The sequence below is a fragment of the Pristis pectinata genome, chromosome 2, assembly GCF_009764475.1.
Source record: "Pristis pectinata isolate sPriPec2 chromosome 2, sPriPec2.1.pri, whole genome shotgun sequence".
Taxonomy (NCBI): Eukaryota; Metazoa; Chordata; class Chondrichthyes; order Rhinopristiformes; family Pristidae; genus Pristis; species Pristis pectinata.
This window is the reverse complement of record NC_067406.1, coordinates 130,988,807-131,008,009: the sequence shown is the minus strand read 5'-3', so window position 1 is coordinate 131,008,009 and position 19,203 is coordinate 130,988,807. Positions and strand designations below refer to the sequence as shown.

Here is a 19,203-nt window from a genome sequence, read left to right as displayed (position 1 = left end):
CTAGGCCCAACACATTGATGCAATCACGAAGGCAGCACACTAGTGGCTCTACTTCATTAGGAGTTTAAGGAGATCTGGTATGTCACCAAAGACTCTTGCAAATTTCTACAGATGTCTGGTGCAGAGCATCCTGACTGGTTGCATCACAGCCTGGCACCCACCACTTGCTGTGTAAAACAAAACTTGCCCCTCACCTTAAATGCATGCCCTCTGGTATTATGGGACCATGGTACCATGGGAAAAAGACACCAGCTGCCTACTCAATCTCATGATCTTAGAAATTTCTATCACGTTCTTCCCTCAGCCTCCAATGCTCCAGAGAAAACAACACAAGTTTGTCCAACCTCTCCTTATAGCACATGCCCTTTAATCAAAGCAGCATCCTCTTCTGCACCTGATAAATCTCTCCTCAGAAGCCAAATCTAGGCAGAGACAAACTTACCTATTCTCTTCATAGATGTGTTTCCAGTATTTTCAGTATTGCTTTTCATTTTATCCTTGGATTGAAGCTGATCCAATATAGTGGAAATGCAAGATGGGGATGAAAAGTAAATGAATTTCAGATTCAAAGCATTTAATAATTTGAGTTTAGGCAAACATGGAACCACAACCTTGTAAGGAAATTTTAGTACCATACATTTTTGGTAGAATAACTGATTTCTCCAACATTGTAGAGATGTACACATTAACAACTTTACATATACGGATCCCCAGAATTCCTGTTGTCCCAATCACTGAACTGAGATCATCCTTGGTTTACTGAGATCCACATGGATATTGTATACATTTGGCATTTTTGGAAAGAAATAACTTTAAAAAGAATGCCCAAAGGGACATTCATCTAAGTTCAAGCATTGATATGCACTGAAAAAGGGAGAGAGGACAGCTCAGAGCTGTACCATAAAGTAGAATTCCTTCATAAAAAAACCCCAGCAACAATGACAATGTGCTTTGACCACAAGTCCATCAGGCAGTGGTCAGCACAGAACATCCTGCAGACACTGCAGAAGGACTCAATGGATACTGTGGGGTGGTTCCCTGAGCAGACTGATCAGACCATCTGGCAGAATGCCTCATCGCCAGAACTCACCAACAAGCACCAAGAGTTCACTTGGCTGGCGGTGAGAGGGACCCTCCCAGTCAGATCTTTCCTGCACGTCAGAACATCAGTCCCAGCGCGCGCTGCCCCCGGAAAGACTGCGCTGGGGACGAGACAGTCGCCCACCTCTTTGTGGGCTGTGGGTTTGCGAGGAGGTTGTGGTGAAAGATGCAAGGGTCCTTGTCATGGTTCATCCCCAAGCAGCTGCATAAGAGGATTCTCTGATCTACAGGCTGTTCCCAGGTACACACACACAGAGACGGACATCAACTGCTGCTGAAAGGTCATCAACTCGGTGAAAGACACCCTTTGGTCTGCCTGAAACTTGTTGGCCTTCCAGCACTGCGAGATGTCTGTAGGGGAATGCTGCCGACTGGCATATTCCAGGCTGCAGGAGTGCGTGCTGAGGGACGCACTGAAGCTGGGTGCAGCCAATGCAAGGGCTCAGTGGGCAAGGACGACAGTTTAGGGTTCTTCTACCACTGGAGAGGGGAGGGGTGGGGTCAGGCAAGAAAGCCCCTTAAATATTGTAAATATGGGACTGGGTAGCCCCCAGGGAGCCACACGCATGGCATCTGTGCTGTGTTTTTTTTTATATATAAAAAAGGTAACACTAATGATTGATCTGTATGAGAATGTAAAGGCTTGCACTGTTTTACAATTGTATATAGTTTGTCTCTTATGAAGAATAAAGTTTATTTTGGAATTTTAAAAAAATGTAAAGACTCTGATCTACAAGCTGTTCCCAAGGTGACACAAGAGACAGGTGCTGCTGGAAGATCAACTCGGTGAAAGAATTTTAGGTCTGCCTAAAACTTTTGGTCTTCCAGCACAGTGAGATGTCCGTAAGGAAATGCTGCCGATTGGCACATTCCAGACAGCAGGAGTTAATGCTGAGGGATGCACTGAAGCCAGGCTTTGTAGGGAAGGACCACAGTATAGGGACCTTCCGCTATTGGACATGAAGGGGCTGAGTCAGATGGCGAAGTGCATCACCCCAGGGGGCCACAAGAATGGCAATGGTACTATGGTTTATAAAAGTGTTAACACCACTATTGAGCAAATGACACTAATAATACAAATCTTTTTGCACTGGTTTTCTTATTGTACATATGTTTTATGAACAGTTTATTTCTGAAATAAAAAAATGTGAAGATTAAAATCCAACAATGGTGCAGATTAAAACCAATATCATCTACCAAAATATATCTGAAATATACATGTGAAAAACATAGCATTGATTTGCATTTAAAATATCATTTTTCTGAGCATTACTTAAATCTTGTGCACCACACAAATAACAAAACATTGTTATATTCAGAACTATAGCATTTTTATTTCTATGATGTTTCCCAGATGTAGAATTGATTGGTACAATGAAAACAGGAAATTTATATTTGATCATTCTGAACATTCAAAAACCTTACCTTTGTAGCATTTTAAAACTTAAGAAAAACTCATTCTTGCATAACATCAAGACTCTTGGTAAGCTTCACTTCAAGTTAAACCTCCAAGAAAATGACCCAGTTCCTTTTAATTTTATCACTGGAGCACAAGCCTGGATAAATGTTTCTTTTGGTCCACTATGTTGCTGCGATAACTGTTTGAGAGTTCAAGTACATTGCATGAATAAGTCAAATTTGACCATCAACATGCTGAGTAGTTAAAATATCCAGACATGGCCAACATACCTAACTTACAAATACTTTTATTGAATCAGATATGGCAAAGATTCACGGCACATTCTCAGACAGTTTTTTGAAGGCACGTTTCCTTTGCTCTGCCGTCATGTTTTCACAGCTTTCCAGTACATTGGCTACAAGTAAAGTATGCTTAAGTGTTTTGGCTTTTACCCATATCCGTCCATTCATTCCAATCACTATCTCAAAAGGGTACAATTCTCCAAGATTCTTGATGACTTCACAGTTTGGAGAAAGTAGCCTGAAATTCATAATTTTAAAAAATTATAATCAGACAATTATTGATAGTGAAGTGCTCAGAATATTCACAACTTAGTAACTTACTTGCGTGCAATACTCAGTGAAACTTTAAATAATAATCCATCAGGTCCAATCACTCCCATCCCATTGGATCGTCCACAGCTATCAATGCAAACCAGTTCTGGTTCCATATCTTTATTGGCCACAACAAACTGCGCAAAGATAAGATCTCCTACCTGCGATAACAGAAGTCAGAAGATTAATAGATAGCTAATCTGAAAAGTACCATTTCCCAGTTGTTAATTTGTGCAATTATGATAAATCTCAATTATATATTTTTTATAGTGTGCATTATTCGCCAGAATTGAACCCACTCCAATATATCTAATTCAGCCAGTCCTAGCCTCAGCATTTCCTACAGAATGTGTGATCTTTTGGTCGAGTCTTGGGCTACTGTTTTCCTTGCATCAATTTTTAGTACACTCAACATGCATTGTCAGATAACTTTAGAGAAACAAAGGACTGCAGATGCTGGAATCCAGATGAAAAACACTATGATGCTGGAGGAACTCAGCAGGCCAGACAGCATCCGTGGAGAAAAGCAGGTGGTCAAAGTTTTGGGTCAGGACCCTTCTTCAGGACTGAAAATAGGAAAAGGGGAAGCCCAATATATAGGAGGGAAAAGCAGAGCAGTGATAGGTGGACAAAAGAGGGGAGGTGGAGTGGGCACGAGGTGGTGATAGGTAGATGCAGGTAAGAGATAGTGATGGGCAGGTGCAGGAGAGGAGGGGAGACCAGATCTACTGGGGGATGGGTCAAAGGTAAGGCGAGGGAAAAAAATGGGAAGGAGTAGAAAAAAGAGGAACTAGGAAAGGGCAGTGGGGGGGGGTTACTTAAAGTGGGAGAATTCAATATTCATGCCGATAGGCTGCAAGGTTTCAAGACTGAAAATGAGGTCCTGTTCCTCCAGTTTGCGCTTGGAATTCTCCTGGCAGTGAAGGAGGCCTAAGACTGACATGTCAGTGATAGTGTGGTGGAGGGAGTGGAACTGACTGGCAATGGGGAGATGCAGATCACAGTTACGGACAGAGTGCAGGTGTTCTGCAAAACCTAGTCACCTAGTCTGCATTTGGTCTCACCAACGTAGAGGAGGCCACACTTGGAGCACCAAATGCAGTAGATGATATTATGGGAGGTGCAGGTGAATATCTCACCTGAAAGGGCTGTTTGGGTCCCTGGTGTAGGGGCAGGTGTTGCACCACCTATGACAGGGGCTGTGGAAAGTTTCCGGGGTGGGAGCGAGATAGATGAGGGTTTGGGGGGGGGGGGGGGGGGGGGGAAGGGGGTGGTGGTGAACTAGGGAGTCACAGAGAGAGCAGTCCCTGCAAAAGGTAGAAAGGGGAAGGTACGCTTGGTAGTGGGATCCCGTTGGAAATGTCGGAAGTGGCGGAGAATGTGGGCTGGTGGGATGAAATGTGAGGACAAGGGGGACCTTATCCCTGTTGGAACAAAAATAATCAGATAACTTTCACCTTCTGCTACCTTGATCTTGCTCCTCTTTGATCACCACGATGAAGTCTGTCAAACAGATGGTAATAAAGACAAATCCATTGTCTTTTTCCAATCCAGCATCCCTACCCATTCAGTTGTTCCTATACTGGTAACCATTTCTTCTTGTTTGACTCTTGTATCACTCCTTTGCCTTGAATAATTTCCCAGGTCTAGATTAAGCAATGTTCTTTCCTTGTTGGATTTAAAAATCCCCCAACTTGAATGCACTCTTTACAAAAAAAACTAAAAATACCCAATTGGAATCATTCTACGTTATTACTTTGAACTGAACATCACTCTTGAAGAAAAATTTAACCCACCTAACTGTCCAAACAAATCAAGTGATGTTAGTTACTCTCCAGTATCTGAGGGGCAAAATTAAAGTTTTACAAACAATTTTTTCTTAAAAATGGTATGAAGTTAACTTTGATTGTTTTTAAGTTTTTAGAAAAAAACTGGCAAAATGTAGATGACAAATATTCTTTACTAATACACAATGGCAAATTCTGGAAATGTGGCATGCTTAAAATGCACATCTATAGCTCAACTTCCATCTGAAACATTTTTGGAACATGCTATTACTGTCAAGTAATTACTTTGCCTAATATTAAAATAAAAAGCAATGTGTACATTTCTTCTTATTCTTGTAAAATGCTATTTACTTTTTAAAATGAGCAGTGTTTAAATATAATTTTAGCAGTAACATTTGACAGTGATTCTTGACTGTACTAGTTCCAATTGCAAAGAGGTGATATTTGTGGCTGATATTGGTAGGCAATCAAGCAGACTGCTTTTGGTCCTTGTATTGTTGAATAGCAACAGTGACAGAATTTCTGCACTGTAAAAGGTCTTCCAAAAGTTGTTCATTTCCACTACCCATGCTAACACTCCTGTTGATGAGTCATCTATCCAAGCTGACAAAAATAGTTGGGAGTATTTTGCATTAAACTTCAAACATGTATTACCGAAGAAGTTTGATTTTTTTTACTCATAATTACATTTTCAGAAGACTAAGATAAACATTAAATAACACTGCTCACATTCATCATTAGTCCAACTCTCAAGATGTATGTAGTGGAAATCTTAAAAGATTTTTATCCAATCTAGTCTATGTTATTAAAATTTAAGAAAAGCAATACTTACTTGCACATTTGGTCGGTTTCGCTTTGTGGCTCCTTCAAATGCTAAATAAGATAATGAGGCTTGTTCACTTCCTCCAACGTCAACTTTAAATATATCACCAGATTTTGTGGTCACAATTCCTATCACATATTCACCTTTAGTTGGTACATACTGGGTGGGGAAGGGGAAAAACAAAAAGGAAAGTAACTCAAATCTTTTCGGGGTGGAATCTGTTCTGCAATACATTTACAAATTTCAAATGCAAGAAGAGATCCACAAGATCAAACATTATTCTTGCATATTGTGGAACAATGGTATTTTTCAAAAAAAAAAGTAACTAGAAAATGATTATTACTCTCTCTGGGAACCTGTGCTTAGAACAACCATCTTTGCAATGAGAGATTTTTGTGAGGCAACAGGAGTTCTGTTTGAAGCATACACATCTATGGAACTTTGCTTTTGTACCACAAGACTCATAACACATAGTTTGGCAGATTCATCTTTTATGCCGATAAACCAGATGGTTTGAGCTGATTAAACTTTAGTACCATATGTATTCTTTAGGTCCTGAATTTTACAGTAGCTTCAATGAGACTTGTACATTATAGTGGATGTCAAAAAGCCAAATTAAACAAATCTACAGTGGAAGCAAGCATGGGGGGGGGGGGGGGGGGGTGGAGGAGAAGAGAGATGGTTGGTGGCAGACTGGTTCATTTCAATTTTTTTTTCCAGCATTATTTCAGATATTTCCGCAGGACTTATTGGATAAGTGAGAGCCAATTTTTCCCTCTTATCCCCAAGGACACTAAGCTGATGACACAAGGATAAATGAGTTAGCAAGCTGTTAGCAGTATACAAAGAGTTATGGAGAGTTTAAGTGAGTTAGAAAGAAGTTTGGCAGGTGGAGTATAATGTCGGAAAATGTGATGTTCTCTCTTTTGGGAGAAAGATTGAAAGACAAATTATTATTTAAATTGAGTGAGACCAAAGAATGTTGTGATACAAATGGACCTGGGATCCCCAATGCATGAATCTCAAAGGACAGCAGGCCCGTACAGTAAGTAATTACAAAGACTTATGGAATATTGGCCTTTAATGCAAGGGGCATGGAGTCAGGAAGATTTGATGCAACTTTACTAGGTGCTGGTGATACAGCACTTGAAGTACCCTCCCACCTGCTCCCCTCCCCAAACATCCCTCCCCTCCCCCCTGCTCCCCTCCCCAAACATCCCTCCCCTCCCACCTGCTCCCCTCCCCAAACATCCCCCGTCCGCTCTGCTCCCCCCGAATTGCTCCCCTCCCCTCCCTCCCACTTGCTCCCCTCCGCTCCCCTCCCCCACCTGCTCTGCTTCCCCCCCCCAACTCCCCTCCTCTCCTCTCCCACTAGAAGCCACCTCGGGCCCACCGCTCACCCGCTTCTGCTGCGAATCCACCCAATACACCGAGGGCTCCTTGTGCCTTAGAATCCCCGACTTACAAGCAGCCAGGCCCAGCCCAGAGCCCTGCCGCCGCAGGCCGGGCCCGCAGAGCACCTTGGCGCTGTGCGCAGCCGGGAAAGTCAGCAGGTCCCCGGCCAACACCACATCCCCCACAGCATCGGTCGCGCAGCGCGCCATACTGTCAGCCCACGTGACCACTCGGCCCTTCGGTGACGTCACAACATTCCGTCACTCGACCGTTCGGCACGGAAAGCAAGGCTCCCCACCCCTGGCCAATCAGCATCCCTGAGACCACACGTGGGGGGCGGGGCGTCATTTTATGTGACGTCACGTAAGTTTCCAACAGTGATTCGCTCTCGGCGGGGAGCAGACTCCGCCCTCCAGTGTCGTCAGCGGACGGGGTGGCGTGCATGTGAGTGAGCTTGAGGCGCAGAGCTGTGAATTTATATAGCGACCGGCTTTTATTGGTATTGGTTTATTATTGTCACTTGTACAGAGGTACAGTGAAAAACTTGTCTTGCATAATGATCATACAGGTCAATTCCTTACATAGTGCAGTTACATTGAGTTAGTACAAAGTGCATTGATGCAGTACAGGTAAAAACAGTAACAGTACAGAGTAAAGTGTCACAGCTACAGAGAAAGTGCAGTGCAATAAGGTGCAAGGTCACAACAAGGTAGATCGTGAGGTCATAGTCCATCTCATCATATAATGGAACTGTGCAATAGTCTTACCACAGTGGGGTAGAAGCTGTCTTTAAGTCTGGTGGTACGTGCCCTCAGGCTCCTGTATCTTCTACCTGATGGAAGAGGAGAGAAGAGAGAATGACCCGGGTGGGTGGGGTCTTTGATTATGCTGGCTGCTTCACCAAGACAACGAGAGGTAAAGACAGAGTCCAAGACTGATGAAGAGGTGAAGGGTCTTGACTGGAAACGTTGATTGTCCATGTCCCTCCACAGGTGATGCTGTATCCACTGAGCTCCTCCAGCATTTTGTTTGTTGCTACAGAAATTATTGGTAGTCTGGGACTCCATAAGCCATAAAAATTATTGTCTGGGCTGTCATTTTGTCGGCTATAAGGAGAGGTTGGACAAACTTGAATTGGAGACTGAGGGGAGACCTGATAGAAGTTTATAAAAATTATGAGAGGCATATGTACAGTGGATAGTCAAAGTCTTTTTCCTGGTGTGGAAATGTCAAAAACTAGAAGGCATAGGTTTAAGGTGAGAGAGGGAAAGTTTAAAGGAGATTTGTGAAGTGAATTTTTTTTACACAGAAATTGGTAGATGTCTGGAACGCACTGCTAGGGGAGAAGGAAAACACAGATATGATAGTGGCATTTAGGTAGGAACATGAACATGCAGGAATGGACTGATATAGATCATAGGCAAGCAGATGGGATTAGTTTAATTTGGCACCATGGTCTGCACAGATATTGTGGGCCGTAGGGCCTGTTCCTGTGCTGTATTGCACGATGTCATGTGTACCATTTTCCCTACCAAGTTCCCATGTAAAGGAGGAGGATTCCTGCAACGAAAGCCTCAAATTGTTGTCCTGCACTTTGCCATCAGGTATCTATGTAGGGTCAGGCGGAGAGCTGGAGACCAAAGACCAGCCCAGGAGCCTGACCAGAACTGAGCAATGGTTGGGAACTGCTGGCCATCGCCATAGTCATTCAGAGATCAGCAGGCTGCTCAATTGCTGAGCTCAGGAAGCACCACCTGCTCATATCTGTGCTCACAGCAGCAAGCTGCTGGTACTATAACTCTAAAATATGGGACTGTTTCTCAGCACCTTGCTTGCCCCTCCTCCCTACATTCTTGTTGCTGCAGCATACTGAACTGTGGCTATGATTCAAATACTTATGGGAACTATCTGATATTATTAAATAAGTTTTAACACATTTTGAGGAACTATTGAGTATGTTGTCTCTGATTTTTTTGAACTTCTATATGCACTCCATATGATATGACATGTCCTCATTATCCACCAAAAAAGTAAGCAGCCCCTTAAAAAGAAATTGTTTTTTCGATGGTGCCCAAACAAAAACAGAATTGCCACATATATTCAGCAGATCAGGCAAAATCTGTAGGGAAAGAAACAAGAGTCAATGTTTCAGGTTAATAATCCTTCATCAAAAGTGGAAAATTGAGAAATGAACATGCTTTAGATTGCAGAAAGTGAGAGGGAAGGAGAGAACAGAGAGAATATCTAATAGGGTGCTGACCAAAGTTATCAAGGTAACTGCTACTTTAGATACTGACAGAGATGAGAAGAGCAACAAATTGAAACTGAAAAATCCAGCAACATCTGTAGAGAGAAATAAAAATTGTTGAATTCAGTAGAGAGTCTGTAGAATATGCCCAGACAGAAGATGAGGTGCTCTTTCTGGAACTTAGGATGGGTATCATTGGAACAGCATTGGAAGCCAAAGACAAGGTGAGAGAGGGATAGAGAATTAAAGTTACAGGCCATTAGAAGCTCAGGGTCATTCTTGCAGACTGAACAATAGTATTCTGCAAAGTGGTCACCAAATCTTCATTGCTTTCTTCAATGTGGAAGAGACCACACTGTGAACACCGAATGCAGTATACTAAATTGGAAGAAATGCAAGCGAACTGCTGCTTCACCCAGAAGGCCTTTTCGGGTCCCTGGATGGTGAGAAGGGAAGAGATAAATGGGCAGGTGTTGCATCTACCATAACTGTACAGGAAGGTGCAGTGAGAAGGGGAGTAGCTGGGGAACCAGGGAGCCATGGAAGAAACAACCGCTTCAGTATGTGGAAAAGGGAGGAAGGGCAAGGTGTATCTGGTAGTGGAATGCTATTGAACACAGAGTCTTGTTGCTGGACTTTGTATGAAGAGCAAAGGAACTTTTCTGTTTCCTCACATTTTAACTCCCCCTCCACTCCCCTTCTTCCTAAAGGCACTGAATTCTGCTGGGCACAATTCTTTGGGCCCAGCCAATTTCTGGATACCTAATCTAAGTATTTCAATCCATAGTTATGGCCTCGTCTTAAAATTGCAATGGCCTAAGTGGTGGATGAGTTTGAAGGACCAGGTATTATAGTGCCATTCTGCAAGGGCACAAGATGTGATCTGTCTAAACTTCAAGACCAGTCTCAATTGTGTTCAATGTCCTGATCTTGGTATTTATGTATGAGAGAAATATTATAATCAGCTGAGCTATGTAACAGCATGATTCAAAGAAACACTAGCACACAAGAGCGGCAAGAAGAGTTGAAACCCCAACCCACTATCTTTAAATTGCAATGACTGAAATGTTGTACCCACGTGCCATACTCTTTAAACATCAGTTCTGATGAAGGTCTCAGACTTAAAATATTAACTTTCTCTTTCCACGATGCTGCCTGATTTCCACCATTTTTTACTTTTACCTCTTCAAAGATGAGATATTTTGCTGAACCCTGTTTATTAGAAGAATGGGAGAAGGAATGTCACCAGTTAATTTTGTGTTGGAGAGACAATCCTCTGTTGTGGTACAGAGTACACTGTATAATACAGGACCCTTAGCAGTCCCATAAATATTGTGCCATTCACATCAAGGTACTTCAGAAACAAATTCAAGGAAAATGGCATAGCACCAGTGTAATAGAAAACCTAACTGGAAACATGGTGTTTGAGAAGATTTATAAATGTTAATGAAGAGTTAAAGGAGTTTCCATAATTTGGTAACTGGTTGCAGAAAGCTCTGCTATCAATAGTGGTTGAAGGGAAGGCCAGAGGAATGGGTGAATGGCCAGTTAAAGCTTGCAGAGGAAGTGAGGTGACAGAATTTAGCAGTTTGAGAATGAGGAACTATTGTAGGACAGCAGGTTTCTGGATGATGAACGAGAAGATGTTGTAAATAAGTAGGAGATTATGGAGTGTGGGGGATAAGGGGGAAGCAAGGAGAGCACTGGAAAAGCTTGGAGATAATAAAGGCATATAGGTTTCAATAGTCTAAGGCAGAGGAAGACGAAGTTGCAGAGGTCATTTGGAGAGAACGTGTTGTCTGAAGCTCAGCAAGTGGCAATTGACAGTCTGGGTCAGGGAAATTGGAATCAGTGGTAAGATATGATTGTCAATCTTCCAGGCTTTTCTGGAGTCTCAAGATATTCTCCAAGGGACCTTGGAGGGAAAGAAAAGCATCCTAGAGAGAGTAAACTGAATTCTGTTTTGGTTTATTGAAATTCCAAAGCTTGGGATTTGTGGCAGAAAGTGAGAAATTGAAAGAAAGGGATGGTGTCCTTACAGAAGATGGGGTGGGAGGAGGTGTCGTCAAGATAGCTGTGGGAATCTGCAGGCTTGTAGTAGATACCGGCGGATAGTTTGTCTCGAGATGGAAACAGAGAGAGCCAGAAAAGGAAGGGAAGCATCAGAAATAGTCCAGGCGAATTTGAGGACATGGTGGAAATTAGCGGCAAAGGTGATAAAGTTGACAAGTTCTGCATGAATGCAGGAAGCAGCACCAATGAAGTCGTCAGTATAGCAGATGGGGAGGGGTGCCAGAGTAGGTTTGGAACAAGGAGTGTTCCACGTAGCCAGAAAAAAGACAGGCATAGCTAGGGCCCATGCAAGTGCACCTGGCTACATGTTTGATTTGCAGAAAGTGGGAGGAATTGGAAGAAAAGTTGTTCAGGGTAAGAAGTTCTGCCAGGCAGATGAGAGTGTTGTTGGTCTGGAACAAAGACCTAAACAGCTACCCCCCCCCCCACCCTAAATGGGGGGGTTGGGGTAACTGCTTAGGTCTTTGTTCCAGAAGGAAGCAGAGGGCCCTAAGACTTTCCTGATGGGGGTATGTAGAGACTGGATGTCCATGGTAAAGATGAGGCAGTTGGAACTGGAAGGGGTGTTGGGGGGGGGTGTTGTGGGCGAGGATGGTGGAGAATAACTTAATCCTTACCTCTACTTCTAGATGAACTGAAAGTGGGAAAAGTTGAACTCTTCTGACAGATGGAATTTACACCTTACTCCACTGTAGACACTTTTAGAACCAGTAAGCAATTCAAACCTTCTATGCACTCTTCACTCAGAAGAAGGGTGGGGGATAGGGTGGTGTGTAGACAGATAGAAAGAGAGAAGATGAGAAGATGGAGCAAAGATCAGAAAGCAGGTAAAGGGAATTAAGTAAGGTTTGACTGGGGCACTGGAGAGAAAGGGCAGGCAATAAATAGGAAGAAAGAAAAGGAAGACTTGCATTTCAATGATATCTTTTTCTGGTTCCTTTCAGAATTCCCCAAAGTTCTCTAAAGTCAATGAAGTACTTTGGATGCACAGTAGTTACAAAAGAAACATGGTTGCTTAGTTGCACACAGCAAATCCCTCAGACTGCAATATGATAACAACTAGGTACTCCCCATTAGTAAGGTTGAGTGAAAGATAAATATTGGCCAGGGCAGACAATCTGGGTAGACAGGCAAAAGAAGAGAGATTGGCAATGAAAAGGTGACATTGACAATGAGGATGACACAAAGATCGAATCAATGGAGAACTCGGTTAGAAAACTCATGGAAGCTTATCCTGCACATTATTAAAAATATTGCATCTAGAGAGCAGTTTCTATGTGGCAACTTTGAGTCATGCTCTTTAAATCTACATTTGATTTGTCTATGTACTATAATGGAGAAGAACCCTTGATGAACATGCCAACATTAATAAAGCAACAATTCCCACAAAAATAGTTACATTTGTTTATAGAGGAATCAATGGAAAAATGCAGAATCACTTTGAGAAGGAAAACATTCACTTTCTCAGTAAGTTCAGTTACAAAACTCCAAAAGTCAGACTTTAAATATTCTTTAAAGTAAGAAATTAAAGTGATTTCTTGCATCAATATGTTGCATCCATTAATACTTTCACCCAGACTTCAGTGTGAAATTTTGTCCAGATAGATGGCGCTGTTGGCTAGACAAATCCTACAGACTAATCACAAGTACACACTGTCTTAGCGTTTAATACAGCCAAGCAGATGAACGTTACTTAATGCTTAATACAAAAAATTTATTTGGTTGATTTTCAAAATCATTTTAATAGCTATGGGAGACATTTCAAAATCTTAATTCTGAAGAAGTCTGTAATGTTTCCGTATTGCATGTGTCTGTTAGAATGAATTTTGGGAATTCAATAATAATCACACATTTTACTGGTGCCTAATTTTAAATATCTCAGAATAAACTTCTGACAGCTTATTAAGTTGAAATAGACAAGATGAAAGGAAATAGGTTTTCATTGCATCCATCTTGACCCACTTCCAGCATTGCTGCTAGCTCTGCTTTATTCCTAACCTTGACTTCTCTGACCTGTTTTAAAAATCCTAGTTCCTGCCTGTGCTATTCATTCCCTTTGTCATCTATAACTCACCTTTGAGCTAGAAGGTAGAGGTTCAAATCTTATTCCAGAGACTTAAGCACATATCCTAAGGCTGGCATTCTAGTGGAACACAGAAGGAGTACAATGCTGTCAGTGTGCCACCTTTTTAATTAGACTTTAAACCAATACACCATCGGCTCTCTCAAGTGGACGTAAAAGATTCAGGAATACTATTTTGAAAAGCAAGAGTTCTTACGAATTTCCTTATACTATATCATTCATCATCTGATCACTGTGGGTGCCTGTGGTATGCAAATCTATTGCAATATTTTCTGTATTACAATATTAACTACACTTCAAAAGTAATTGGCTTTAAAGTTGTCTTAGAATTCCAGAGCCTAACTGTGCTAAAAAATTACAAATTATGTTTTAAGGTAGATACTGTATATCAATTTAATTTCTAGAATAAAACTTTGCCAGCACTTGTTGGGCCCCTGACTGTTGTACTAACTTTTAATAAAAATGTGTCTTTGCTTCTCCCCCATGTTAGCCTCAGCTGCTGGCTCCCCTCCCACTGAACATTTTTAAAAAAACTCCCGTGTTTGTTGGCCCCACTCCTGCTTTAGAGGTTCTATTTTCATTGCTGAATTTAAGAAGACCCCACTACTCCTTTCAGTCTGGAGATAACGAAAGCAGAAACATGGGAAGGTAGGATCAAAAGTAGTCTTATTAGCCCAATAACCTTGTTTGCCCTTTCAAAGAAATTATGTCTGATCTGTCACTCCATTTTATACCATAGATTTTTGTTAACTACAAATATTATCATTTTCAAATTTAATGCTAACAATTGATCTAGTATCAATTGCCCTTTGGGGAGGAGAGTTACAATTTCAATCAGTCCCTGCATGCAGAAATGTTTCCTAACTTCACCTGTCAGGATTAACTCTAATCTTACACTATATCCCCTAGTCATAGACTCCACAACCCCCAGGAAACTTTGCTATCTATTTACTCTATTGATTCCTTGTAATGCTATGAAAGTTTCACTTAAGTAAGATCTTAAGGTTTTTCCTTTAGCGTGGGCTATCTGAGCCAGCCTGAATGAGCTGGAAGGAAATAGGATGAAATCACATTAAAGGTGCAGAGATTTTCGCAGGAACCAAAACACGATGGCTTTGGCTCATTTGGAGAAATGCTTGGCGCATGTCCAAGCAAATATTCTGACAACCAAATGATTGCACTGCTGATCAAAATATGAAATATTTTTGTGAATTCCCTGAGCAAAACCAAGGTAGATACATCTTCATGGGTGAAAGTGGATGTTTTAGTTGTCTCTGAAGGCTGGAATGTCTTCTGTTTTCTAACCCTCAGCAGTGCCTTCCATTTGGAGCAGAAAGACAAAAGTTCAGGGATGCACCTCTATCATAGTTTCATTTGTAACTGCAGTTAATTTGCACAAAATCATGAAAAAGCTTTGAATTCTGTGAGATTCATTTGGAAAATGTGAAGAATGTGAAAGTTATTCTGCTCTCTGTGATGCAATGTGCCAGTGTTATAGTCTCTGCAATGTGATCATTTCTATTGCCTTAATTTTTCAAAAATTCTGATGTGACCATTTAATTTTGGAATGTGCATTTGTGAAGGGAATATAAAAGTCAATTCGTGTTTTCTTTGGAACAAGTAATAATTTTAAAAAATGAAGTATCTCAAGGTGCTTAGCAGAAGTATTATCAAACAATATATTAATGGAGATAAGGTCAAAGACCTAGGTTTTAAAGAGTAAATTAAAGGACTTGTATAGATAATTGGAAAAATTAAGTGAGGGAATTCCAGTGGTTAGAGCTCATGCAACCGGAGGCATGCCTGCCAGTGGAATGTCAAAAAATTGTATGCATAATAGAGTGAGGAAATTGTGCGGGTTTGCAGGGTTGTTAGCGTTTACAAAGTAGTGGTGTGTTTGTAACATGAGTTACTGATGATAGCTAGCTGTTCTTGAAAGCTGACAGTAATGTGCTTTCTTTTGGTTGGAGTAGCTGGCAAGACTGACAGCTTGGGTATTAGAGTCCTTTGTGCAGATGGTCCCAACACAGTGACTTTATATTTACGGATATGGAAATATGGTGGTTAAGTCATCAGACTTGTATCTGAGACCTGGGTTACTGATCTGGAGACGTGAGTTTGAATCCCACTCGTTAGTTGAGGAATTTAAATTTAGGTAATTAAACAAAATTGGAATATAAAGCTAGCATCAGCAGTGATAATTGATTGATATAAAAACCCATTCAATTCACTAATGTCGGTTAGGGAAGGAAACTATCATCGTTACCCGGTCTGGTCCATATTTAACTCCACACCCATGACTGAACCGATCATAACTTCTATCTGAATAGCCTCAGCTCAGAGGGCTTTTAGGAATAGACAGCAAATGCTGGCCTTTCCAGTAACATCCAATTATAACAATTGCCCTGTAAATTAGTCTTTCAACTTTTTGAGTTTTTCAACTTTTGACAACATAGATTGCAATCAGCTTCAAAACTCTTTATTTAATCATGCTATGTTGATATGTAATTCAACACAACTTTTTTCAAATTGCAATATTAGCTTCTAAATATACTCTAATTGAGGGGCAGCCAGATTGTGTTAAAATTATTCTTCAGCCTATTTCATACTTTAATATTCACTAGATCAGTCATGCAATGAGCCATTGGATATCCTCAGTGAGTGAGTTGCTTTTCAATACTGAAGCTGGAGCGTTACTCATTAAAGACATTTCAATTGTTTAGATCACATTGATCCTGAATGCAATCAGTGAGATACATAACTAGAAAAAAAATCAAAAGAAAGATTTACTAGTTTTTGTGCTGCTAGCAAATTCCATTCTTCTAATTTGGGATTTTCTGTCCATTGGAAACAAAATTGAAAAGCCTCACCCTAAACCTTTTCAGCATTATAGTCTCTAGGTAATTTCTGTGAGATTAAACCTTACTGTGACAATAAATGAAATATTTTGTCCATGGTTGTTTCTTATTATTTTTAATTTATTAGACTAAAATAGGCTTTAACATGCTACACTCAAGATGGATTTTGCTTTTTTAAAAATAGTATGTGTTGACTTTGAGAGATGTAAGTTCTTTGAAGGGACTGTGAATCTTTAATATCTGAATATTTTCATTGCAAAACCTGTTTTAAAAAAAAGTAAATGCGTCAATCAAAGAGATTGCGCATTTCCCAATCCAAAGGGGTCAATTTAAATTAATAGTGCTTTGAACCAAAGGGTCCATGGATGTGTGGAACAGCTCAAACACAGACAGGTATCATCCTGCCTTTGTGTTCATAGTTTGTGAAGACCGTTGACACTATTCAATTACCTCTGTCTCGCTGACTGATCTTCAAAGGAGGTTCTGTTTTTCAAAGAGTTTTATGAGTGTAAAAATCCATCGCCTCGTGTATTAGTTTGACCACAGAGTTGGAATGCGACTGCCTAAGTATGTGCAAAGACAATTTTCTCTGAGGAATACGCAGGTTATTTATTTCTGAAAGTATTTTTCATCTCCATATCTGCAAATGTTTGAAAGGTATCTGGCTGGTTTGTTCATTTAATACTTCATGAATTACTTTATAAATTCTTTCCAAGCTGGTGTTTGTGAGACAGATTTTAATATTTCACTTTTACTGCCTTCTACAGCAAATAACTATTGTGAATAAAACTGTTGTTTTTTAATTTGTTTTGGGTACTTCTGACCAATATAATAAATTTTGATCTTTTCCCTCAGTAAATAATTACATATTAATTTACTTTTTCAGTTTCATAGCCAGCAATGGTTTGTTTATGGAAGGACACTTCTTGCATTATTAGTGATTAAGTCAATACAATAACTCCTTCGTTTCTCTTTTTTGATTTGCTATTGATACATTTTATTCAGAGACGGACTGCTGTTGAACACAGATAAATTCATGATATTTACATGTGCAGCTCCTGAAATTCCAGAAACTGAACTTAAAAAAATGTTGTAGAAATTGCTTGGCTGAGCTAAATAGTTCAGTTTTATTTTATAATGGGCTCTTGGGAAATGTCTCAAACTCAGCAGTATACTTAAATATAGGCATATACAAGGTCTGGGGAAAATAATCTTTAAAGACCACTGAAATGTGGGAAAAAGAGATTTAGCTTATTTATATTTGCTCTCTCAGCTTTCACTCTTTTGTTCTGGATTATGGGGAGTGAAACAGGATACCAGTTGGAAATAACTTAATGAAAGGTGATCAAGATGAATGGTTAACCCAGTCTCTGTCTCCACAGATGCTGCGTGGCCCAGTGAGTATTTCCAGCATTTTCTGTTTTTATTTCAGATTTCCAGCATTTGCAGTTTTGTTCCTTTTCAATACTGATTAGAAGTTAGCATTTTTAGGAATTTATCTGTTTTAGGAAAATTTGTGGAATTAATTTTGGGGCATCTTGTGGAATTTTAAACACTTACCAGACAAGTTGGAGTGCTTTTTGTTTACATTAAAGATTGGTTTCTATACGAAAATAGAATTGTTACTCTCATCACAGTATGCCTGTGCATAGGATTTGCACGTTTCTCCTCCAGTTTGCAGTCACCAGGAAAAGTTGCTGTTGCATTCATTGTCATTGTAGAACTCCCAATTAAGGCTGTATTTTCTTGTTTTAATTGAATGCTTTCTCAGTCATTTTGAACTCTCTTCAGCTCTGGTAGAGCAATTGAAAGAATCACCAGGAAAGTACACGAATGGGACATATCCCAGGGGATGCCTGACAGAGCTGGTTATTTTTCTAGTCTTGCACTATGGAATCAAAAATTACTGACTGTCCTCTAGCCGGTCCTCTGATAAACACAGGATACTGGTCAATGTTCTAAGTGAATTCTACTGAGAAACTTGGACCAGTCAGAAGAAGTGGTGTGTAGAACCATTTAATGTGATGTTCTCTGCTTGTTTTTGCCATGTTTCCTATTAAGGTCATGTTACACTTGATGTTCCTGTTAGTTATAAGTTCCCCACTCATTTCTTTTTGTCTATGAATGTTATTTCTTGGAGTCACTTCATGTAACGATTGATTCATGCTTTTTCCATCATTTACTTATGACAGCAGGATAAAGTACTGTGTGTAATCCAACCATTTTGTTGCAAAAAAAACATTGACAGAAAAAACATTGTTTATTTAAAGTTATATAATAGCAACATCAAAATTACACATCTAACTGAGCACATATTTTATAACCATTGTACTTTTAAAAGGACAAGTGTATCTTTTCATTAAAAGTGTGGAGATATCATTGTTTAACCACACATTGTGAGACTTTTGCTGCTGCAGTCATTAGAATTACAATTTGAATTTGAGTGCCAACCAATTCGATAGTTTACTGCAGAGGCATAGTTCATTCAGATGTATTTCCAAGGTTGGAAAAAATTGGCTTTTGGAAAGCAAATCATTAGTAAATTAACTTTATGAACTCCAAGTTCAAGTTTATTGTCATGGGCATACGTACTCAGGGTATAAATTCCATGAAAATTAGCTTTTTGCAGCAGCAGCACAGTACATTGCAAATATGACAAACGTAAGTTACATAAACTTAAATTAACATAAATTATGCACAGTTTACAGAACAAAGTAAACAAAAATAAAAAGAACTAAACCAGTATAAATATATTTTTGTAATGTACATGTAAATCTCTTTCTTTTCACTTATTTTTCCCCTATTTAATATGTGGAGACTTT

The 19,203-nt window shown here is 40.1% G+C and overlaps 1 protein-coding gene across 2 annotated transcripts; it reads right to left on the bottom strand.

The window, feature by feature from the left end:
• Positions 1-404: 404 nt before the first annotated feature.
• On the bottom strand, positions 405-7,380 carry LOC127585808 (exosome complex component RRP40-like). 2 transcript variants are annotated; one of them, XM_052043515.1, is made up of 5 exons: positions 7,125-7,379; positions 5,734-5,883; positions 3,124-3,275; positions 2,791-3,040; positions 405-2,699 (listed from the first exon to the last, which is right to left on the bottom strand). In XM_052043515.1, the coding sequence occupies exons 1-4, from the start codon at positions 7,326-7,328 to the stop codon at positions 2,833-2,835; spliced, it is 714 nt and encodes a 237-aa protein (XP_051899475.1). In that variant the 5' UTR covers positions 7,329-7,379; the 3' UTR covers positions 405-2,699; positions 2,791-2,832. The 2 variants fall into 2 exon arrangements, with proteins under 2 accessions (XP_051899475.1, XP_051899468.1); XM_052043508.1 differs by having other exon boundaries at positions 407-3,040; positions 7,125-7,380.
• Positions 7,381-19,203: the final 11,823 nt, after the last annotated feature.